Source organism: Onthophagus taurus, chromosome 2 (genome assembly GCF_036711975.1).
Source record: "Onthophagus taurus isolate NC chromosome 2, IU_Otau_3.0, whole genome shotgun sequence".
NCBI classification, from domain to species: domain Eukaryota; kingdom Metazoa; phylum Arthropoda; class Insecta; order Coleoptera; family Scarabaeidae; genus Onthophagus; species Onthophagus taurus.
This window is the reverse complement of record NC_091967.1, coordinates 8,511,786-8,536,315: the sequence shown is the minus strand read 5'-3', so window position 1 is coordinate 8,536,315 and position 24,530 is coordinate 8,511,786. Positions and strand designations below refer to the sequence as shown.

The window sequence follows — 24,530 nt, the reverse complement described above, 5'->3', positions numbered from 1 at the left end:
AGCACTTAGACATCTCGGCGATTTCGCGAGGTGTCTAAGTCTCGATTCCGCTAGTTTAGTGGTTAATTGAGGTGGTATTTATTTACAGAATGGACTATTCTTCAACGCTATTTTTAAATCGATTACGTTTCTAATATCGTAATATTTCAATTTCGTCTTGAATATTGACCATAGGGTTAAGATCCGAGCTTCGTGATGCCGTTTTGAGGTGCTCTGAATAGTCTCTGAACACGATCCAAAGTCTAGAATCTAGCGCGGTATGCTTCGAATCATTATTCTGTTGAAAGATAAAATCTTGTAAACATCTATACACTCCTTCACAGTGAATATATCGCATATCTAGGAAACTTATGTTACCATTTTTTCACTAATAACTATATATAATAACTGTAATAAAATTATTTGTCTCGAAGAATAAATCCCCAAGTTTATGTGTATAGATTGAGAATCACCTGTATGTATATATATATAACTGGTGTGAAGTTATCCATAAATCCCAGCAATAAACTTAAAACATTAATAATTCCGTAACTAATACGATTTGGGTAACCAAATTTCACACAGAGGTCACTCTTACCCTCAAGAACAGCTTACCACCCCCATTTGGTAAAAAAAATTTGTTTCAACCCCCACCCCCGAAAAAGGGATGTTTTCGCCCTGATGGGCACCTTCGAATTAAACCAAATTCTACCACATAATAGAACACAGTTCTAAGTATTTTTATCAATTTTCAAAACACCGTAAGCCTTAACGGTTTTCGAGAAAAAAAATCATTCTTATAAACCGCGGATGGGACTTTAGGGGTGAATTTGACCCCGTTGGGCACCTCCAAAATTGATGAAATTTTAGGATGATTTAGAGGATGCCTTTAGCGATTTAAATCGACCATCCAAACACCGTAAGGTATAACGGTTTCCGAGAAAAAAAAATTGTTATTAGACACTATAGGTATACAGCGCGGCGCGGACTTTGGGGGTGAATTTGACCCCGTTGGGCACCTCCAAAATTGATGAAATTTTAGGATGATTTAGAGGATGCTTTTAGCGATTTAAATCGACCATCCAAACACCGTAAGGTATAACGGTTTCCGAGAAAAAAAAATTGTTATTAGACACTATAGGTATACAGCGCGGCGCGGACTTTGGGGGTGAATTTGACCCCGTTGGGCACCTCCAAAATTGATGAAATTTTAGGATGATTTAGATGTTCCTTTAGCGATTGAAATCAACCATCCAAACACCGTAATGTATTACGGTTTCCGAGAAAAAAAATCTGTTATTAGACACTATAGGTATACAGCGCGGCGCGGACTTTGGGGGTGAATTTGACCCCGTTGGGCACCTCCAAAATTGATGAAATTTTAGGATGATTTAGAGGATGCCTTTAGCGATTGAAATCAACCATCCAAACACCGTAATGTATTACGGTTTCCGAGAAAAAAAATCTGTTATTAGACACTATAGGTATACAGCGCGGCGCGGACTTTGGGGGTGAATTTGACCCCGTTGGGCACCTCGAAAATTGATGAAATTTTAGGATGATTTAGAGGATGCCTTTAGCGATTGAAATCAACCATCCAAACACCGTAATGTATTACGGTTTCCGAGAAAAAAATCTGTTATTAGACACTATAGGTATACAGCGCGGCGCGGACTTTGGGGGTGAATTTGACCCCGTTGGGCACCTCCAAAATTGATGAAATTTTAGGATGATTTAGAGGATGCCTTTAGCGATTGAAATCAACCATCCAAACACCGTAATGTATTACGGTTTCCGAGAAAAAAAATCTGTTATTAGACACTATAGGTATACAGCGCGGCGCGGACTTTGGGGGTGAATTTGACCCCGTTGGGCACCTCCAAAATTGACGAAATTTTAGGATGATTTAGAGGATGCCTTTAGCGATTGAAATCAACCATCCAAACACCGTAATGTATTACGGTTTCCGAGAAAAAAAATCTGTTATTAGACACTATAGGTATACAGCGCGGCGCGGACTTTGGGGGTGAATTTGACCCCGTTGGGCACCTCCAAAATTGATGAAATTTTAGGATGATTTAGAGGATGCCTTTAGCGATTTAAATCGACCGTCAAGACACCGTAACCCTTAACGGCTTCAGAGAAAAAAATTTGTTATTAAATTGTACACGTATGTAGACCAGATAGCAGGTGCCTTTAGCGATTTTAATAGATTATGAAAACTGCGAAACTCTTAATATTTCATGGAAAAAATAAATTTTGTTAAGAAAGGCATTTTGTAGTTTTATGTGCTTTTAGTCGTTACTGACAAAGGGTAAGAACTCCGCCACGTGCAGTTACAAAAGGCGCAGGTATTAAGGAAAAAATATGTCCATATTTTTTGCATTATAAGTGCATTCCGGGAAAATAGTTGCCGACTTATTCGGCGTTGTTTTAGAGCGCCTTTGTTTTTTTTTAGATTTTGCCAGAAGGGTGAGGAGTAAACTTATAAATGTGCTTAAACTATTCTATTGGGGACGGAGATCACTAGTTGATATATTTTGCTGTAGTTCGCGCTTTATGGATATTTTATCGGTTCTTTTTAGAATCAATCTGCTTCGATATTTTCGTTAATATTTTTGTGTATATAATATATTGTGTATAAATAAGTTATTATATTTATATATAATATAAATTATAAATTACAAATATAGTTATATTTAATTAAATATATAATATATATATATTAATATTTGGCGAGGTAACGACGTCTTCATTTAGAAGCGCGAAGTTAATAAAGAAATAGTGATATTCAGAAACTTATTTTTGATGTTAATAAATGTACAGGGAATTCCTTTTTAACTTCTTTTCAGTAAAAAGGTCACTTAAGCAGGTACGTGGCTTACGAGTTAGTGCATTGTAAGTACACTTACACCGGCTTTGACTAATCATAGCCATCGATATTACTGTAACACAGGTAAGAACTTAATAATATATAAAGGTTCCTCAGCTATTGCAGAGATCAGTTGTTCTGCTTATCTCTTGTTAAAACCAGTGACCAGCGAAGATGCCGACGAAATTACTGTTTTTGGGCGATAGTAATTTTTGCCGAATGCTACGTACTATACAAAGTAAGTATTTGTTTTAACAGATATGAAGTTAATTCCTACTAATGGTATATATTTTTAGGACGACAATCAAAACGGACAAGCAACGGAAAATATTTCCTCGACTTAGCAGTAGGCGGTCAAACAATACTAAAACTTTTGCGGCGCGCAAAGTGTATTCCAAAAACATGTTCCCCTTGGTTTTGTGGAGATATTGTTGAACGACATATCGTTATAATGATAGGAACTAACGATATACTCCACAAAACATCACCATCCCAACTAAAGTCCCAATATTCTCACCTCTTCCGCTTCCTTCTTTCCTTAAATCCTAAAGGAATACAAATTTGCACAATTCCTCCCTGCAAAAACTTCGAGTCTGTGAACGTAAGATATTATAATTTCTATGTCATGCTATAAATAAATACTCTCTATGCCTTTATAGGAAATCAATCATTACATTCGACGGTTTTGTGCTGAAAAGCAAATCAATTGTACCGACATTGAAGCAATTGTTAACAGAAACATGATGGAAGGGTAACACAACGTGAAAATTTTTCTTTTCTTATGTGTTTAATACAAATTTCTACACAGGGATGGCATTCACTTAAATGAACAAGGATTGGAAGCGGTTTGGAACGCGGTAGCAACTAATTATAATAATATTCTCAATCCATTACACAATTTAATTATAAGTAAAACAGACCATTAATATAATAAATTTCATTCTTTATCAAAAGTTTTTTTTTCTATCAAAAATCCACTCTCCAAATCATCCTAAAATTTCAGACAATCTCGGAAACCGTAATACATTACGGTGTTTGGATGGTTGATTTCAATCGCTAAAGGCATCCTCTAAATCATCCTAAAATTTCGTCAATTTTGGAGGTGCCCAACGGGGTCAAATTCACCCCCAAAGTCCGCGCCGCGCTGTATACCTATAGTGTCTAATAACACATTTTTTTTCTCCGAAACCGTAATACATTACGGTGTTTGGATGGTTGATTTCAATCGCTAAAGGCATCCTCTAAATCATCCTAAAATTTCGTCAATTTTGGAGGTGCCCAACGGGGTCAAATTCACCCCCAAAGTCCGCGCCGAGCTGTATACCGATAGTGTCTAATAACAGATTTTTTTTCTCGGAAACCGTAATACATTACGGTGTTTGGATGGTTGATTTCAATCGCTAAAGGCATCCTCTAAATCATCCTAAAATTTCGTCAATTTTGGAGGTGCCCAACGGGGTTAAATTCACCCCCAAAGTCCGCGCCGAGCTGTATACCGATAGTGTCTAATAACACATTTTTTTTCTCCGAAACCGTAATACATTACGGTGTTTGGATGGTTGATTTCAATCGCTAAAGGCATCCTCTAAATCATCCTAAAATTTCGTCAATTTTGGAGGTGCCCAACGGGGTCAAATTCACCCCCAAAGTCCGCGCCGAGCTGTATACCGATAGTGTCTAATAACAGATTTTTTTTCTCGGAAACCGTAATACATTACGGTGTTTGGATGGTTGATTTCAATCGCTAAAGGCATCCTCTAAATCATCCTAAAATTTCGTCAATTTTGGAGGTGCCCAACTGGGTCAAATTCACCCCCAAAGTCCGCGCCGCGCTGTATACCTATAGTGTCTAATAACACATTTTTTTTCTCCGAAACCGTAATACATTACGGTGTTTGGATGGTTGATTTCAATCGCTAAAGGCATTCTCTAAATCATCCTAAAATTTCGTCAATTTTGGAGGTGCCCAACGGGGTCAAATTCACCCCTAAAGTCCCATCCGCGGTTTATAATACTGATTTTTTTTCTCGAAAACCGTTAGGGCTTACGGTGTTTTGAAAATTGATAAAAATACTTAGAAGTGTGTTCTATTATGTGGTAGAATTTCGTTTAATTCGAAGGTGCCCATCAGGGCGAAAACATCCCTTTTTCGGGGGTGAGGGTTGAAAAATTTTTTTTTTACCAAATGGGGGTGGTTAGCTGTTCTTGAGGGTAAGAGTGACCTGTGTGTGAAATTTGGTTACCCAAATCGTATTGGTTACGGAATTATTAATGTTTTAAGTTTATTGCTGGGATTTATGGATAACTTCACACCAGTATATATATATAGGAATTTAGAAGAACGAAATTTGACAGTTAACTGTTGCTAATAAAATGACACATTTTGACGGTTTTTATAACCCAAAAATGTTACTACAAGGGGCTGAAAAAATCAACCCCTATAATACTTTTCATCAGAACTTTTTAATGCGTCTACATTTTTCCATTTAAAAACTTGATTTAAATAGAGGGATTCAATACGCAACTTTGTTGTCTCTTGATGTTTTCTCTTAAAATTGTTAGTTTGATCACAAAAAAATAAAATAATACACAGACTCAAGTGAATTAACTCAGAGATTGGTTATTATTAGTCAAAGAAATGAAGTTATGTCAAATTGATTTCAACATTATTTTATTTTTTGTGATCAAACAATTTGTTAGTTGTAAAATGTCAAGAGATAAGAAAGTTGCAGATTTTTTCTCTCAACTTTAGAGGGCTATAACTTGGAGGAGAAGGGGTTTTGAACAAAAAGTTATATAAAGGACACCCCTTAATTTTTGCTGAAAATCACCCTTGAAATCTTTCACATCAATTTAGAAACAGCCTGTATATATGAATGATTTTCTAACAGCATAGAGACTTTTAAAACCAAGTTTTTAACATTATTTCGCGCCATTTAAGGGTAACACAAACACCAAAGACGTGTTCAAGACTGTTGTAACCACTTATGAGAGGATCCTTTTTATAATAATTCTAAGACTTTGAAGTTTTTTGAAAAAACTAGTGCTTAACAATCAAAATGGGAACAAAACATGTTTAAAAATCTTGTATAACAGCAGTTATCTACACAAAAATACAACTTTTTGTTGTCAACTGTTAACATGTTTATTGCCTGAATGTTGAGTACCACAATATTGCTGAGACACAATATCATGTGTGGACAAAATCTTCATTGTTTGGCGCATAATACGGCAATATACACCACTAATGAAGTCCCCTGATAAAATTTTTCGTATATTTATCATCCTGTAAAGATATTGACTGAGAGGGCACTGAAAATGTTAATAAAATGCTCTTTCGTCTACTGTATAGATAACCGAGACATCCACTTTTGCTTTTACTCTTCAAATTGAAATAAATCATCACAAATATTTGAAATTTCTACTACCATTCTTGAGTAATTCGTGATTATTCGATGGATGTTTAAATGCGGATTTTGCATACTGTATAAATACAAGTTAATATTTATTTATAAAATTGATTGATTTTTTGATAATTAATTGAACCTTTTTTGACGATTTTCCACTCATGTGTTGGTACAAATATTTCCTCATCATCTTCTTTCTTGCTAGTTTCATTTTGAACGCCGGTTATTAGGGCGATAAACAATATTAAAAACGCGACCACTTTAACGTTCATTTTTCACTTTTAGCACGAGTTAAGCTACCGGAAATTGTGATAAAATTAGTTTTTTTAAGGAACACGCATAGAGTATATTAGGTTAGATTCGTGGTGATACATATCTGGTGCTTGATTATTGGACCACGTATTTAAACAGAAATGTCAATGTTTATGTTAAAAATATTACTTTTTTGATGAATAATTATAATTTTGATCAAATTTTAAACATTTTTTTAACAACATTTAAGCCAATTTTTTATGTGCTTATTGTTGTGGTTATGAAGCGTGGTTCATATCGCGAACGGTAGATGTCAGATAAATGTGTAAAAATATATTAAATTTATAATTTCACTCAATATTTTGATTGTACAAATTTGTTAAAGTACTAAAATGCATTAAATATTCCACAAAGAAGGATTTACCTCATTGTTAATTGAATTTTTCGAATTTATTTTAATTTTCCCGCTAAATTATCTTATTTGATTTCGCATTACTTTTTTTTATTTGTATTTTTAGAGTGGTGGAGACGACGCTAACGTACTTTATGTATATATCTTCGATGTGTTTTAGTGATTAATATTGTTTTAAACAATACGATTATAAAAAAGAATAATTTCTTTGTAATTTTAGTAATTTTTTTGTTGTCATTGTTGTCAATGCTTCGTCGAATTGGTTCGAATTCTAGTGTAATTCCCTAAAAAAAAGTGACGCGAGCGCCTTAGGTGGTCGTTTTTCGAAGTTGCGAACTAACGGCTACCGCCATTGCATTCGCCCTCAATCATTCCGTTTAGTTAGCCGGCTTCTCTAGTCACGTGCAGTTTCTTTAGAAATCCACAAACATCCTGTACCAGACATGGCCGATGAATATTTTTATGGTAAGAATTATTATTTATAACCTGTCCGGATCGTTTATCAATATTATTACAACGATTTGTTGCGTAGTTACAGCGGTTTGAGTAATTTTTCGCCAACGGCGCCGGTGTTTTTGCGCGCCATTACAAGAATTCACTCATTGTTTAGTGTTTACCGGTGACTCTTTGCTAAATATCTTTTAAACCGTTTATTACCAGCGTTTAAATCCGTGCAATTTCGATTAACCGCGATGTTGTTTAATCAACGGCTTCGTAATTTATGTGCGGTTTTAGCATTTCACCCGCCAAAATCGTTCTTGTTTACATCGGGGGCTGTATCGTCTCAAAATCCTTTTGTTGTTTGTGTTCCCCCTTATTCAAACGGTTTCTCAACGGTTTTTACTTTTAATACGAAACGTTTTTCAAACGATTTTTTGAGGTTATCTTTTAAAATACTTTGATAATTTTTTAATTTCTTTACTAAAAAGAAGTCAATTTTTGATTTTTATCTTTTTTTTCATCATCATTTAACATAACCTCACTTTTTTTTCTTTTAAGCATTAACATTGGAAGGTGCAAAAGCGAGTGAAGTATGGGATCCTGAAGCAAAAGTTCCTGAGGATTACCAAGGTGGACACAAATTGATCATTAAACAAGCATTATTGGGCCCGGACGCAAAAGAAGGAGAGGTGAACGTGATACAAGTAGAGGCGATGACGTGGAAAGAGTCCATTAAAGTACCAGTTGCGACGTTGAAAGCGGGTGGCCCCAATAACCAAGTGCTCTTAGATCTCTCTTTTCCCGATCCACCAGTTACGTTCAGTCTCATTCAAGGATCTGGACCCGTACACATCATCGGTCATCATTTGATTGGAGGTCCAATTGAAGAATTCGACGAAATGGATGAACTCGAAGAAGATATGCTTGATGAAGAGGAAGGTGAAGAGGGAGTGGTGAGTTGTTTTGAATTAATTTTTTAAAGATAAATAGAGGGGTTGTTGTGGCATGATGTTTTGAATATATTGGGTATTCAAAATTGCACCTTTTCAGGATGGGAAAAGAAAAAGATCGTTGTCCCCAATCGAAGAAGTGAAGGTGCGATTTTGATGATGTTTTTGATGTTAAAATATATTTGTTTTTGTGTTTTAGGAGGAAGATGAGGAAGAAGATGAGGCGCCGAAGAGCAAAAAAGCAAAGACAACCAACAATGCGAAAGGGAAAGGGGCGGCGACGAAGAATAACAAGGGCAAAAAGTAAAGAGACGAGTAAAGGGTGAGAGAAAGAAAGTGAGCGAGGGTGGGTCGTTTAAATTCATCTTAACATATTAAATGTAGTTTAGTTCCACACATTAAGTTAGGACTTGTTCTTTTTTATATACATATAAAATAAAATGACAAAAATGGAAAAAATAATTTAAAAAGAAATAATGAGTTATTAAACATCACCCTTTTTAGGGGTTGACGATTCTTCCGCTTCCTTATAAGAATTAAAAGATATTCCATTTATCAATAATTTCATTGCCCCTAATTTTCTTTTTTATGTTTAGTTTATCCTATCTCAATTAAAGATTAATTTCGTTATAACCATTGTGAACGTTTTTCCACTTGTATTTATTTGCAGTTGTGGTTTTGCTTTGTAAATACCAAAAAAAAACAAATCTCATTAAACGATTCTTTTTGTAGATCTGATTCTTTTAATTTTTTTTTCTCATTTTTTAAATTTGAAATCTTTCAAAGAACTGAAAGAAGAGATTAAAAATGAAAAAATACGTTGTGTTCGTCAGTATTAAAAATTAATTAATTACAAAAAATAAACATTTTTCAAATAATCGAGGCATTGGTTTTATTCCCAAAAAATTATTCCAAAAAACCCGAAAAATACGATTTTGAGATAGATTTTATAATTTCAAAATTACAGTTACCTGTATTTTAAATCGTAGGGATCGCTTGAAGATGGCGCTAATGATGCAAGTAATCAAAAAAATATTTTTAATATAAATAAATATTACTTATTATGTTTATAATAAATAAGTGAATATTGTTATGTATTAAATTTAATAACATTATTTAATTAGTAATAAATTCTAAATATAGTATAAAATATTAAAAATTGGGGAATGTCGTAAAAATTGAACAAATAACGTGTTTACAATTTATCTCAAAGATAAGGCAACCCAAAATTAAACGGTATTTTTTGGTAGACGCGATAAAGATTTATAAAAAAATATTTTTTTAAATAAATTTAATTGTTGAATTGGTAGGAGTACTGTGAAGTTAGCCGCGGATGAAATGTCACATATAAACGCGAGCTGTCATTAAAATAGTTTCAGTTCAGCTGTTGTGGCTGTTAAAGAACTGAAAAGAAAACGTTTTCGCGTGCGTTCTATTAAAAATGTGATAGTAGTTTTTAAGTGCAGTATTAAAAATCGTTAAATTATGTGTTTTTTATCTTTATAGAACGGAAAAAATTAAAACGGTAAAAACTTTATAACCTCTAAAAAATTCTTAACTATTTTATTCTTTTAATCTTAGATAACTAAAATGACTACAATTCTTCATAATTTGGGAAACATAAAAGAAATCTTCGCGAAATTCAGTTTCTTATTTTTCCAACAGCCCATAAAAGGATCTACAGATATAAAACAACAAGACTGGATTTATAGAGGCGAAGGTAACGCGAATTTAGTTATTTCGTTACCTAATCGAAGACAGATATTAAGGATTAAAAAGACTCAAAGAAAATCGCGTACCACCTTAATAGATTGGCTCGTTGAATTAATTACGGATTATTTGAATCAAGATCTTAACGAAGATATAGAAACGGCAACTGAAGAATCACTTGACATTAAATTTTATCGAAATGTTATGACCCCATTGATGGGGTGTTTTGTTTGTGACGCTACTCTTATTATTATTAATAGAAGACAAACGGAAGATCTGAATAAAGCTTTGCAACAATGTAGACCAAGTAAGTAATTTTTTTCCTTTCTTGATAAATACGTTGTTTTAAAATGTTTCGCGGAAAAACCATGCTGATAGGTTTGGGAAATTTTGTGAACACCAGGAAATAATTTTGAGTCATAATTTTCTTAACCGTTTTTATTTTATTTTTAGGTAGAAAATTTTTCCTTTTGAAATAAAAAAAAGGAAAATCCGGAAATAACCTTAAAATAAAATAAAAAAGTTGTCTAGACAGTAGACGACGCATAAGTTTAATTATAGCAACTCAAAACATTTCTTTCCACTTTCATTCGGGATCCCAATTAAAATTGAAACTCGTAAAATACGGGTATATCCTTCAAATTTGCTACAATTTCATGTGTATTTAAGTCCAGACGTTACATTAGACGATGATGACGAATAAAAATAGAACTTCACATGTTCAAAATTAGTTTATTCACGTTTTTTTTTAATGCAATTAAATCATAAAATGTGAATATAATTTTTATTTGTGTTTAACCTAAACTGTTAGTCATCGTTTTATTTGGTTATTGCCTATTTTGTAACGTATATGCGGTTAAATTTTCGGTTTCTATATTTATTGCTAAAATTGGATTACTCATCTTTTTATTTTTTATAAAAAAAAAGAAGGAAAACAATTTCACAATAAAATTTCAACTTAATTGAGATAAACCTCTTTACTTTTACACCATTCATAATAAAAGTTGATAATTTCGAACTGAATTTCCGATAACGATACTGCTACTACTACAGCAAAGTGATTAAGATAATAATATAAGCTCAATTGTAATAAATTTCTAGTGTAAAAATAGAAACGGGGTAATTGAGCAACATCGAGCGGTTATAATGGGTCGTTTATAAATCGTATTGAGCATTTCTTATTAATCAAAAGGCGTCTTAAAGAAGATGTGTTCTTATAAACACAAAGATTTTTTTATCGCACATCTTCTTTTTTTCTTAGATTCTTACATTACTTTTAGTTGGGATCAAATTTTCACGGAATTCTAATCGGAAGTGGGTTTTGTTTATTATTTTTGTACCGTTTTTGTCTTCTTTCGTTATAATTTCTCCTCTCTTTAATTTTGTGTTCCTAAATTTCTTTGGCACAAACTTATTTACTCCTACAGTGTCGAGAACATGTGTTTTCTGACAAAGAAATGCCGCTGCTAGTAAAATTCTTCTGAACTACACAAGACTTCGAAGACGTCGGCCCCCATAATTATTGTTCGGGATATTTGGGGCGGCCAGCTTCAAAGACGTCGGTCGTCATCTGTTCGTGATACTTGAAGCAGACGACGTTTTTGAAGTCTGCCGAGATTAATTTTTATATCAACGGAAAGAATCTCCTATAAGTATCTCTCGCTATAAGTATTGTTCATGATTCTTGGGGCGGCCGACGTCTTTGAAGTAATTCTGAAGCTAGGTGTAACTGCCATAAAGTAACATACATTCTACACACCATACGTTTAAACCAATAAAGCAAATTTACACCACGTGCACTATTGAAAGATGCTCCCGTAATATTTGTGTTTGTATAAAACAATGTGGTAGAGATGCATATTATTATCTTGAAGAATCTTGTGGACAATTGTTTTCGGGATTCCCAATTTTTTTTTCCTCAATGTGTTCTACGAATTTTACAGATGTCTAAATGGGCTGCAAATTGCCATTTTCCCGTAATCGCTTTGCCAATCTTGAAAACACTTGTCGAGAAAAATATTTTCTTTGTGGAAATTGCATTGCATATTTTCGCAACGCAATTGCAGCATTTTTGTAACATTGAAAATAAATCCGTAATATATCATACGCTTCTGCGTTAGTAAATAACATGTTTACAGTTATCATGGCTATGATTTGATTTTTTTTTCTTGATATGGTAATTGGGTCCGATTGAAGGCATTTGAGTTTTTAACATTTTCTTCTATAATTCGAGAACGGATGGAGATGTCGAGATGCGGTTTTCACTAACATTTAGCAAATTTTATGGTGACTTAAGCTAAGTTTCCACATGCATGGATTTTTGGCGCCAGTAAGAAGCACAGTAATAAAAATGGCGTCAAGTGATGTACTTCGTCCTCGTTTAGGTTTAGGCCTTGTTGATTTGTACTCATCCTTCAGACCACCTCTTTCTCGGGCGTCCCACTGATCGTCTTCCTCTTCGTTTATACTGGAGTGCCAATTTTAGTATTCAATTCTATTTGTATTCTTTGATTTTATCGTTAACTGCGAAAATTTCAAGTTCCAAGCTATTTCAGCCCTTGGTCGCTCTTAGAAACTGCACTTACCCGGACTCTATCTTGCTTATGTCCTTTTTCCTTGTCATCTATGGTTCGCTGCCATACATCAGGGTCCACACATTCTTGTGTAGATTGTCAATTTGTGTATGCCATTATTTTTGTCTTAAAGATTTCCCAGTTGTAATATCTACTTATGCTATTGAGCAAGTATACGGCTTTGTGAAGGTTATCTTCTGACGTAGCAACAATTATTTGATCGTCTGCTCTGTTTTCAGGACGTTGTACTTCGTGTTGGCATCAATGTGGTAATGCAAATGTAATGCAAAGGATTGTAGTTCTTGGTGTAATGTTAGTTCTAGTTTTACACTTGTACTATCACTACACCTAACATTAAAACTAGAAACATGTGGGTTTAGCCGCACGTCTCTTAAGACGGCTAAACCCGAATGTTTCTAGTTCTAAGTCTAATATTAGTTCTAGTTTTACACTAGCACTATCACTAGAACTAACACTATACTTAGAATTAGAATCATTTGGGTTTAGCCGCACGTCTCTAAAGACGGCTAAACCCGAATGATTCTAGTTCTAGTGTTAGTTCTAGTTTTAATTGAATAAAAATATGCAACATACTGATATTTTATAAATAATAACGAAAAACTTATTTCGTTAAGATCGAATCATTGTTTCTTTATAATCCGCCATTTTGTTCTTATTATTATCGAATTTGATTAATCCAACATCGTATTCGTGATCTACATTAAATTCTCTTTAAAACGAGCCCAAACTCGATGGAGTTATCTTAAAAGATAACAAACTTCTGATTGTCACTTTTTTGAGGTTATGTCAAAATTAAATGTGAGATATCGCGGGTGTTTTTTAAGATAATTGGATCGTGTTTGAACTCGATTTAAGAGATTTTTAATTCTCCATCCGATTATGAATAAGAAAAGAACCTAACCTCACTTTGTAAACGTCAAATTGATATTGTTTGATATTTTTCGCCATCTTGATTAATAATTTTAATTAAATAATAATAAAATTCTTTGTTTCTAGATCTAAAAATACCCGGAGAATTTAATTTCGTTGAAATCGAATCATTTTTCTTAAATCATCTTCCATTTTGGTTTTATTACTATCGAATTTGATTAATCTAACATCGTATTCGTAATCTTAATTAAATTCCCTTTAAAATGAGCCTAAACTCGGTCGAGTTATCTTAAAAAAAAACAACATATACCACCAACTTCCGGTTGTAACTTTTTTGAGGTTATGTCAAAATTAAATGTGGGATATCTCAGGTGTTTTTTAAGATAATTGGGTCGTGTTTGGACTCAAATTAAAGGATTTTTAATTTCCCACGTGATTATATATAAAGATAAAACCTAAGCTCACTTTGTAAACGTCAAATTAATTTTATTCGCTATTATCCGCCATTTTAACGCAACCTTTAGGAAAGTTTCGTTATTTACATCATTTTTCGGTCAAATTTACTACATAAGATAAGCTTTATAACCTCTTCGTCAAAAAAAAATAGTCCAAATATATAACAACATCAAAATATTTGTGCGTAAATCAAATTGAAAACAGATTTTTCCATGGAATTAAAACGTTTGTGTCTAACTTCACAATCCTCTATTCAAAATCCCAAGCAAATATCGTCCAAGTATTTCGTTATTTTCAATTTTTTTAAGATTATCTTCTTTTTGGATACAATAACAATTTGGATCTTGAGGAAGCACATAAAAAAATTATTCACAAATGATGATCTAACTCAATTAAGAAGATCTAATAAATTTATTTTTTATGTCTTTTTTTATTATCAATGAATTCGAGAAGGTCAAGTTCATGGTTCTCATTCAAAAATATACGGTCACCGATTTCTAAATGAGAAAGTGAAAGTCTTTCGAAACGGCTCTTTCGCCGTTAAAATCTTCTTCGGTTCATTGAGTATTCTTTGCCGTTTTGTCCGTTCAATAAGACGGCAATAAAAGAACGGTTGGAGACACTGGGAAGCTGGGAATCCCGTCACTACCTCGACCAGGTGTTCTTTTTATGCGTGTGTGGGTTTGAAACTTCTTTAACACCTGGACGATGATTCCGTTTATACAAAAAAGCAAATATAAAAAATTATAATAAAGATTATTGGGGTTATATAATAAAAATAGAAATGAACACGTTCTTTATTAATAAATTGAACTGAACCGGAATTATTATATTAACTTGTAATGGAAAGATATTTTAGAAAGGCTTCCCTGTTTCTACTTATTTTTATTTTTATTTACTTTATCCTGTTTGTTAAATGCGGTTATAACGTTATAAACATATTTTCATATAAACATTGGAAAATTACATTATTATTTCGCTTAAATAAACATTAATAAGTATTTAAGTGATTATATTTTAATTTTTGTTGTGATTTACGATGATTATATTAATTTAATTTATAAATATAACCTGTATCAATTATTATCATTACGTCACCGAAATCATACCAAATTCCTGTAGTCGAAAACGTTTTGCTATCTTTTCAAGGTTTTTTTTTCGGTGAGCAATAAATGGACGAATTGAAAAAAATTCGAGAATTTATTTATCGCTTTTTTTATTTATTTGATAAGTTTCATTCAACGAAACATACAAAACAACGTTAAATTTGAATCATTTTATTAAAAAGAAATCAAGGGGATTTTTCGGTTTATCTAAAATTGTTGGAGAAGAATACGGTTGTAGAGATAAAAATTAATACGTAGAAAATGATATTGAACATGAAAAATCCATAATATAGCAACGTAATTGTTAAAATATGTAAATAATTTTTTTTTGGTTTAGTCATTACACCTGCAATCGACTTTTTTGTTGTAAAAAAATCTCGAGTGTATTATCATAAAAAAAACTCCATTCTCTGATAGAGAAGGAGATTGCTTCTCTGTCAATATTTGCGTAACACATCAGGCGCCACGACGTGTTTTTCGCAGGAAACGTCCCCTGGGGGGGCCGCGTGAGAGTTCAACGAAAAAAAAATGAAATAAAATAACAGGATACGAAGGGGGGCAATTATGAAATCGCGATGTTGGTGGCCCCGCCGCGGTTTACTTTAATCTAAAAACATACATTTCATGCTTGCGTCCCGCAATTATATATCTATTCGAAAGTTACGTAATTTTTAATCTCACTCCTCATAAATAGGACAAAAAATTAGAAAACAAAAATTTGTAAAGATATAATTATTTGAATGCGTTATGCAACATTCTTAAAAGTATTCTTAAATGTGATACTAAAATAAATAAAGCGAAATTTCGCTGCAATAACTCATTTTTCTGGGGCGCTTTCTTCGATTAAATCAATTGGATCTGCCCATTTAATGTTACATCTTCTACCACTCTAATTAGATATACGAAAACATATTTTGGCAATTTATGAAGATCTACTAAAAAATAACTTACTAATCAGATGTTTGGGTAGATTTAAGTTATTAATGAACCTTAGTATTGCTCACAAGTCTTGCTCCTTTATGTCCGTAGGTATCAGATAAACTCAGTCACACAGAATATGTTCAGCACAGTTTTTGAGTTGTCGTTGCAAAATCGACAAGTTTGATTCTCAGCTTGTCCAATGTTGAAGAGATGATAATTTAAGGTCGTGTGGAGTCAGGAAACCTGAGGGCGCCCTTAATTCCGTTTTGCTGAGAGATGAAACCACTTTTCGCCTGTTTGTGTCTTAATGATCTTTCCAGCGAAAAGCTATTCTTGAGTCAATCACCTGTTTGAAAACTTTGAAGTGGCTTTTTTATAGTCCACAACCGGATTAGGTTCCAATAAAGGATGTCCTCGCTACCTCTTTAGCCAGCTTGTCCATCTTTTCATTACTCACAATATCTTTGTGACTTGGAACCCATTTTGACTTTTGGCGAGAATGATTATAAAAGCTTCAATTTGACAGTTTAGTGATTAATAACCGCAAAGACAGTAACATTCCAGCTTGAAAATACCTAAATCATCATTTTTCCCTTCCTTTTTATCCCAAACTTTGCACATTTTGCAATATGCACTTATCACAGCAATATCAAAGATTAAAGAGTAAACAAGATGCGACGCTAGAGTGGAAAACTCTAGTTTTGAAAAGAGATAGAAAACATTCCAATTTAAATGTCCTGACAATAACAAATCATTTTAATGTAAAGGTCCATAGCGTTCAACTTGATTATTATCTGCAGGGTCCAATACCTAAAAGAGATACTAATTCCTGTGAATGGTGGAGTACTAAGTAATAGATTTTTAATATCCTGCCAAAGCGGGATAGTTTCCGGATATCCGTTCCACCACTACTTTATCATTTCCCCTAGATGCCATCACAGCTTTGGTGTTGTTCCTCCTCTCTTGTGCCCTATTTTCTCCTCTCCTTCGTTTTCCATCTATTCCCATTTCTATTAGGTACTCTTCTGGGAATTCTCTCTTCTGGCATTCTGACTATGTGTCCATACCAGCGCAGTTATTTGTTTTCTATTTCAGTTACCAGCGGTATTTGTTCTGAAATGTATTTTGACCAATTTAAATTGTCAAATAATATAATATGGTAATTTGAGATATTAATAATCTCACTAGTCGTGAGCTTTCGCACCTGCGTGATATTTTTACAAATCAGGAAGTTTTGCAGTGTTTATAGCAACCCTGAATATACAAATAAAAAAAGTTTAACCACCAAGGCCGTGTTCCTTTACACCATAACCAAGCTAATTACCCGATTGTATTTTTCCCTTGATTTATTTTTATTATAACAAACTTATATTCTCACCTTGATGGTATCATGTTCATTCAAGTTTGTTACCTGATACTAGAAAAGTTTTTGCGTTTTTGATTCCTTTTAGATGTCCAAATAATATGTTAACATTGAAGTGTGATTTTGACTTATTACTTAGAAATTTAACTGATATTGAATGACATAGTAAAAATTCAAAAATAAAAAGCTATTAAATATTTAATGTGAGTTAAACATTTTTTGAGTCATCAACCTTTCTTGTCCACGTGCGACGAGATAGTGTTCGTATTCATTTTTCTTTTCAAAGAGTTCACAAACCGGTCTCCGGTAAAAGGGGACCATTGTCTGGAAATTCGATAAGAACTCCTTTCTCAACAAAGCAAAAAAAGGAGTCTCGAATCCCAGACGTTTGATATCTGTTTGTCTCGCCACTGTTACCTGACACCAACATTATCTCGTTACTCTTTAATATTTAAGCCCCACCTCAACAACTCTCGAAACTAACGGCGAACGAAGATTAAATGGTTCGATTGTATTCAAACATTAAATTAACATCTTTCTCTTTCTATTTATTTCTTTCTGATCAATTTAGTCAGCATTTTTTATGTTGTGTCTAATACATGTTTATATTTATGAGAACAATATTATTGTTTTGGATCTTTTTTCAAATTTCGATGAAAATGTTATTACTCAAAAATCGTTAGAAATAAATAAATTTATTCATCAATACAACTTTTTTTCGCATTTTATTGTCTTACAACATTTTCGATTACTTTTTTTCCGATAAATTGGGATGGAAATTTTTTTCAAAGCAGCAAATTTTTGATACATATCCTCTCTGCATTCAACCGCTTGCAATTCGCAAGATCTTTTTCGTCGTTTTAACGCATCAATATCCCGCCATAAGTTACAATGAAGACATTTAATAAAATTTTCGTCCTCGACGTGTTTTGCTCTCATTTTCGTTCTGGTCAATTTCTCATCGATTTTTGCTAAATTCTCGCAAGATTTATCCAGTTTTTGTTGAACCGCAGCTTTAAGTCTTTCCAACGATATCAATTTGCTCTGATTTTTCGTTAATTTCTCGGCGAGTACACACGGAGATTTATTCAATAAACATTTAAATTTATTGTGTTTTTGTGAATAACAATGTTTGTTCACTTTCATTTTCTATTAATATTTTTTTTTAGTCATAACGACGAATTTTAACTATTTTTGACAACTTTTTTGATTAGAACGTTCTTGATTTATTTTGTTTTCGTTTAGATTACAGGAAACACAAGAAATTAAAATTTGGAAAAGCAACATTTTTAACGGATTTTGCCTTCCTGCCCAAACATTTAGACTCTTATGGATTAATTGGGGCTACTTATTCCGTTGAAATTAAACCAAAACAGGGATGGATTGCTAATAGAAATCCTTTGGAAAAATGTAAATTTTGCCAAAATCAGTACTTAAAGGTAAGATAATTTAAAATTGATTAAAAAATTATTAATAATAATTTAATGTATAAATGAAATTCTCCATCTAGCGGAGAAAGTGTAATACAAAAATGTCGATAATACAGGTTTTCATTCATAATATATTTGAGCGAAATTGTGCAACAAAATTAATTAATTGATTAAAATTTTATTAATAACTGTATTTAAATAAACAAAATAAGTTTATTAATTATACTTCATAAACTTATTTTTTTCGATTTTAACTAAATTCGGTGCATATAAACATAAACATAACCTCAATATTGACAGTTTTTTAGGTTAAAAATCATCTGTCAAAATTAACTATACTCTATTTTTTAATGTAGAGGAGTAAAATAAAAAGTCACGTTTACACAGTGTAATTTCTCAAAGCTATTTTTTGGCGGGAGTTTTAAAACCAGAGAAGATTTTAAGTAAACTGTAGTCTGTACTTTCTAGTTCTAGATCTAGTGTTAGTTCTAGTTTTACACTAGCACTAGAACTAACACAAGACCTAGAACTAGAATCATTCGGGTTTAGCCGTCTTGAGAGACGTGTGGTTAAACCCAAATGTTTCTAGTTCTCGGTCAAATCTCGAATTTTCCTAGTGTAATTTTTGCTTAAAACTGACCAATAACAACCCTTCTTTTTGGCGCTTCAATTTGAAAACACTTCTCTGTATTAAAAAATAGAGTATAAAAATTATTGTCAATTTTTATTAAATTATTTAATTAATACTATATTTCTTTGTAGTTGTCTCAAGGACAAATAAAAAAAATAAGTAATTACTGCCCATTAGATTTATTTTCGGGTGAAAAACATCGAATGATAAAATCAATTAAATCTCTAATAACCGATCCGCAAAATAATTTTAAAATATTTCGAAATGGAGTACAAGTTTACGGTGAACAAAGTAACGAAGATAATTTAATAGATCTCTTAAAAGATTGGCTCCATCATAACAAAGAGTCGTCGTCAAATTATAATTTAATGGAGGAATTCCTCGAAATAATTTATAAAACGTTAATAAAAAGTATTGATATAAAACGTTCATCGTGTATTTTTAACTCGAATCGAAAAGAAATGGATCCAAATTGTGGCGATCTTCCGGAAGGTTGTATTTTAGAAAGAATATTACGTGTACAAAAATTAGATTCGATGGGGATTAGTTATTATAAAGAATTGAAAGATCGTATGAAATTGGGGAATAAAAGCAATTATGTTAAAACGTTATTAAATGAAATTGAAAGGAAGAAAGATTTTTTGTGTGTTAATGAAGAAGAAAACGGTAAAGATTTTAACGAATTAGAATTAACTCCGTATTTAATTGCGTCTGTAGCGAATGATTGTTCGTTTATGTTGACTTATCGAAAAATGATTGATTTAAAGTAAGTAATTTAAATAAAATTATTTTGATAAAATAATGATTGATTTTTTTTATAGAACATCTGTAACGTTAGATCAAAGATATATTTTGGAATCGTCAAACGGATCTTATGCGGTAAATGTAGGTGTTTTCGATTTATATCCAAAGCCGATTTCAACCATTGATAAACATTTTAAACGAATGGAAGAGTTATCCAAGTTATCTTCACAAATAGGAATGTAAAAACAATATTTTTCGTTTTAAATAACTAGTACAAATTTACAAATTAATTATTATTATTAAAAAGAAATTACATTATACGCAATTAATTAATTTATTTGATGTAAAAAGCCATAAATTACTGTGCTATATTTTTAAAACCTTTGTATTATTGTGATTTTTATCGTGTCATTTTTTTAAATAATTAATTCGCCCCAATTATATTATTATTATCTCTGACATGACACCACGATTTTTTTTTATTTTTAACTTATTGCCTATATCGTGTTTTTTATGTCTTAATTTTTTATCTTGAACGTAATGATTTTGTAAAAATAATTATTTAGGATATTTATTTAAAAAAAAAATTTATATTTTTTTTTGTGTATGAAAATATTTAAATAAAATGAATGAAAGATATATTAGCTTTTTTTTATTAAATTTAAAGTTAATCTCTTTGATTTTTGAATGGTAAAAGTTTAGCGCCATCTTTTAGTAATAAAACTAAATTGAAAATATTTTTGAATTAGGAAAATGTAACCTTTGTTTATAGATATACATATATATCTATAAACCAGGTGTCTATAAAGAAGGTTGTATATAAACAAGAATATAAGCTTTTTTGTTAAATTTGATGATTAAGTTTTCGTTTTGATTTATAAATAAAATGACTTAAAAATGACAAGAGTTTAGCGCCATCTTTTAGTAATAAAACTAAATCGATAATATTTTTGAGATAAGTAAATATAACCTCTGTTTATATACATATATATTTAAAAACAAGCATATTTATAAATAAGGTTATATATAAACAAGAATATAAGCTTTTTGTTAAATTTAAAAATTAACCTCGCTTTGATTTATAAACTGGTTTAAAAATGGTGAGAGTTTAGCGCCATCTTTTGGTAATAAAACTAAATGGAAAATAGTTTTGGGTTAAGATAATATATTCTTTGTTTATAGATATACATATATATTTATAAGCAAGCATGTTTATAAAGAAGGTTATATATAAACAAGAATATAAGCATTTTTGTTAAATTTAAAAATTAACCTCGCTTTGATTTATAAAATGGTTTAAAAATGGTAAGAGTTTAGCGCCATCTTTTAGTAATAACACTAAATCGGAAATATTTTTGGCTTAAGAAAATCTAACCTTTATTCATAGATATACATATTTATCTAGGATATCAATAAACAAAGATATATATAAACAAAAATACAAGCTTTTATGTTAAATTTAAAGATTAACCGCGCTTTGATTTATAAATCAGTAAGAGTTTAGCGCCATCTTTTAGTAATAAAACTAAATAATAAATATTTTTAGGTTATGAAAATATAACCTTAAAATGTCTCAAGAAAACTTTAAGAAATCAATAGAAAATATTAAGAAACAATTCTTTTGTTGTGTTCTAATAAAAAATTTAAACATTGAGGTAAGTTATTAAAAAGTTTTAACCAAAAATTATGTTTTTTAATGTTATAGAGTATCGAAAATTTATCATCATGGGATAATCAAAATACATTAATTGAAGAAACGGTAAATAGTCAACAAATTTTAAAGTATCCTATAAAAATATCTTATCAAACGGCGTTTATAAAACACATAATTGAGGTGTTAATAAAGCAGAACGCTGAGATAAACGATGTTGTTTATGACGCTCTCGGCCGCTTGATGGCGCTAATTGATTCAAAAATAAACTTTAAACATTATCTTTTTAACGAAGAGAGGATTATTTTAATGGAAAACTCTAGCATTATTTCCGAAGGAACCACTGGTTTATGTACGTGGCGGGTAAAAATTAAAAAGAATTAATTAACCACAAAATTCAACAAATTTGTTTCAGGCTTCGTTAATCCTTTCAGAGTGGTCATTAGAAAATAAAGAAATTTTCATGAACAAACGCATTTTAGAATTAGGATCTGGAATTGGTTTAACGGGAATAGTTATTACGAAATATTGTAGCCCAAAAAAATACATTTTCACGGATTGTCACGATTCCGTGTTAAAAAATTTAAAAGAAAACATTAATTTAAATCTAAATTCTTCAAATAAAGTTAATGAAGTAAGAAAAGTTTCTTGGGAAACTGTTAATTCGGACACAAAAGAAATTTATGAATGCGATGTAACCGTAGCCGCGGACGTTGTTTATGATTCAAAATTATTTTTACCGTTACAAAACACTTTTAAGTTTTTATTAAGACGTGGAACTTGCTCGGCGATATTTCTATCATGTACTGAGCGAAATGAAGACACTTTAAATGAATTTTTAAATTTATTGTTGGTGGATAATTTCGAAATTGAAAATTTAAAGGTGCCTTCTCCGAAATATTTTAATTGGGATTGTAATTTAATTGTTAAAATGTTTAAAATTACACACAACAATAGGTTATAAGTTGTACTTACCAATACATCTTGGAGGAAAACCCATCTTTAATTCCAGGATTTTCTGAAACAAGATAAAGGTTTAACGTTATGATACTTTTAACACTAGGATGTTATTGAATAATAAAAAGTGTCTTTTATAAATAACTTTGTTATTACATAACATTCTTAAAACATTTTAAGGTGATGTAATCGCAAAGAATACATTAAAAATAATAAATTCTAGTCACATCTTGAACCTAATAAACACGGTAAATGTCTTTAATTAATTAACCCATCTTGTTAACTCGTTTCGTTGTTGAAATTAGTGAAATTTAAACAATTAAGAGATCATTTAAAAAATTTTTAGAATCTACTAGAAGAATTTTACCATCATCTCTTGAAAGATAGGCATCTTCTTAGAGACCGGTTCTTTGAAACGAGAAGAAGATGAAAACGTTGCGCGGAGAAGAGGGTGATATTTAGGATGCACTTTATTAGAGAGGCCGTGGGGGCATCCATCGTGAGATGCAGGTTGGGCTGTCAGACGAAAAATTAAAGACGACAACAAAGAGAGCCGACCGAGACTCGGAGAGTACACTTCTTAAGTCAATATATTACAACCCGCGCATCTCTTAAAATGTTTGAATGTTCTGTTGGATGGTTCAAACGAGTTCAAATGGAAAAAAGTTGAATAAATAATTTTACTGGTTTAATCTAACCAGGAAAGTTTCGTTTTGTAATTTTATTTATAACGTTAAATTTAAGTTAAATGCAGTTTAGAAGCAAAACGGTTGCACTCTATTTTGCATATTGTATCGATGTAATTACGTAACGGTTTTCTAGATTTCGAACGGATCGTTTTAAACACCGCAGGATAACATCCGGTTTTGTTGGTTGTTACGAGTTGTGAAAACTGGGTTGATGCAGAATATCTTTTTCAAATACAAGATTACAAATTGTTTGTAGATCCTATTCTATGCATAGGAGGAATATTTAATGTGTTAGTTTCATCATCATAAAAATTTGAATTTGGACATCAAAATAAAAGTTTTCACTTAAATTTCGAGAAACGTGAGAAATCTGTGGATGTTGAGGTCACAGGAAACAAGGTCTTCAACTTTAAAAGTAAATTTAATTGTGGAGGTCAGAATGTGAAGACGCCTGGACAACGCTATAAAAGAGATAACAAGCAGGTCGACGATGAGTTTTCAGATCGTTTTTATTTTTCAAAGCGACCAGATAACGACCGAGTCTCGTTTTAAAAAGACGAAAAGCGTTTTAATTGAACGTCGAAGAATGAATGAAACGCTCCAATTGCTCATAACATTGTTGTAGTTTTATATATTTTAAATGAAACCTTTTTCCTTTGTACGTAGTAACCTTAAATTTACTTTATACATTGTCCCGGTGTGCAATTTTATATGGTAATACAACCTGGAATTGTCACGGTCCCATTCTCTTGAGATCGCCTTGCCAAGAAGAGATCGTGTTTTATTTAAATCTACGTTGTAATAACAACGGCTATAAAAACATTAAAATAAAATTTCATTCGATTAATAATATTCTTTGTAATTTACATTCAACATACTAGATATTCTTTTGGATACATGAAGGTTTTTCAATTTAAAACGTAAATGGCCGGTTATCGCATTTCCGGTCGAACAGGAAATGGGATCGGCTCCAACACCGTACGTTTACGTGTAGTTATACTGTTCAAGGACCGTGTACCTTTTTAGTTATTTCCTGTTTTAACAATAATTAAACAATTTTTGATTTAAAATTATATAAAAAAAATTTGTAACAAT

General features: G+C 31.7%; 5 protein-coding genes across 8 annotated transcripts in view; 4 read left to right on the top strand and 1 right to left on the bottom strand.

Annotated features, from left to right (window-relative positions):
* Window positions 1-24,530, bottom strand: part of LOC111427190 (Sil1 nucleotide exchange factor) — a 40,250-nt gene that overhangs the window by 1,522 nt on the left and 14,198 nt on the right. For 2 of the 3 annotated variants that reach the window (XM_071194111.1, XM_071194112.1), the window contains one exon: window positions 22,765-22,807. In XM_071194111.1, coding sequence (XP_071050212.1) covers window positions 22,765-22,789 — 25 coding nt within the window. In that variant the 5' untranslated portion in view covers window positions 22,790-22,807. Of the gene's footprint in view, window positions 1-6,397; window positions 6,813-22,764; window positions 22,808-24,530 lie in introns of those variants that run through there. The other variant, XM_023062191.2, reaches the window with a different exon arrangement.
* On the top strand, window positions 2,911-3,804 carry LOC139428969 (uncharacterized). The gene is made up of 4 exons (XM_071194117.1): window positions 2,911-3,089; window positions 3,148-3,452; window positions 3,511-3,602; window positions 3,660-3,804. Exons 1-4 carry the CDS (start codon window positions 3,026-3,028, stop codon window positions 3,775-3,777), a joined length of 579 nt encoding a protein of 192 aa, XP_071050218.1. The 5' UTR covers window positions 2,911-3,025; the 3' UTR covers window positions 3,778-3,804.
* On the top strand, window positions 7,032-9,046 carry LOC111427191 (nucleoplasmin-like protein). 2 transcript variants are annotated; one of them, XM_023062192.2, is made up of 4 exons: window positions 7,032-7,387; window positions 7,922-8,316; window positions 8,414-8,458; window positions 8,513-9,046. In XM_023062192.2, the coding sequence occupies exons 1-4, from the start codon at window positions 7,366-7,368 to the stop codon at window positions 8,618-8,620; spliced, it is 570 nt and encodes a 189-aa protein (XP_022917960.2). In that variant the 5' UTR covers window positions 7,032-7,365; the 3' UTR covers window positions 8,621-9,046. The 2 variants fall into 2 exon arrangements, with proteins under 2 accessions (XP_022917960.2, XP_022917961.1); XM_023062193.2 differs by lacking the exon at window positions 8,414-8,458.
* Window positions 9,683-20,777, top strand: LOC111427305 (Inositol phosphate kinase 1). The gene is made up of 5 exons (XM_023062378.2): window positions 9,683-9,838; window positions 9,895-10,330; window positions 18,579-18,772; window positions 19,526-20,160; window positions 20,216-20,777. The coding sequence occupies exons 2-5, from the start codon at window positions 9,904-9,906 to the stop codon at window positions 20,379-20,381; spliced, it is 1,422 nt and encodes a 473-aa protein (XP_022918146.1). The 5' UTR covers window positions 9,683-9,838; window positions 9,895-9,903; the 3' UTR covers window positions 20,382-20,777.
* Window positions 21,666-22,990, top strand: LOC111427306 (protein-lysine N-methyltransferase EEF2KMT). The gene is made up of 3 exons (XM_023062379.2): window positions 21,666-21,793; window positions 21,844-22,152; window positions 22,205-22,990. The coding sequence occupies exons 1-3, from the start codon at window positions 21,707-21,709 to the stop codon at window positions 22,751-22,753; spliced, it is 945 nt and encodes a 314-aa protein (XP_022918147.2). The 5' UTR covers window positions 21,666-21,706; the 3' UTR covers window positions 22,754-22,990.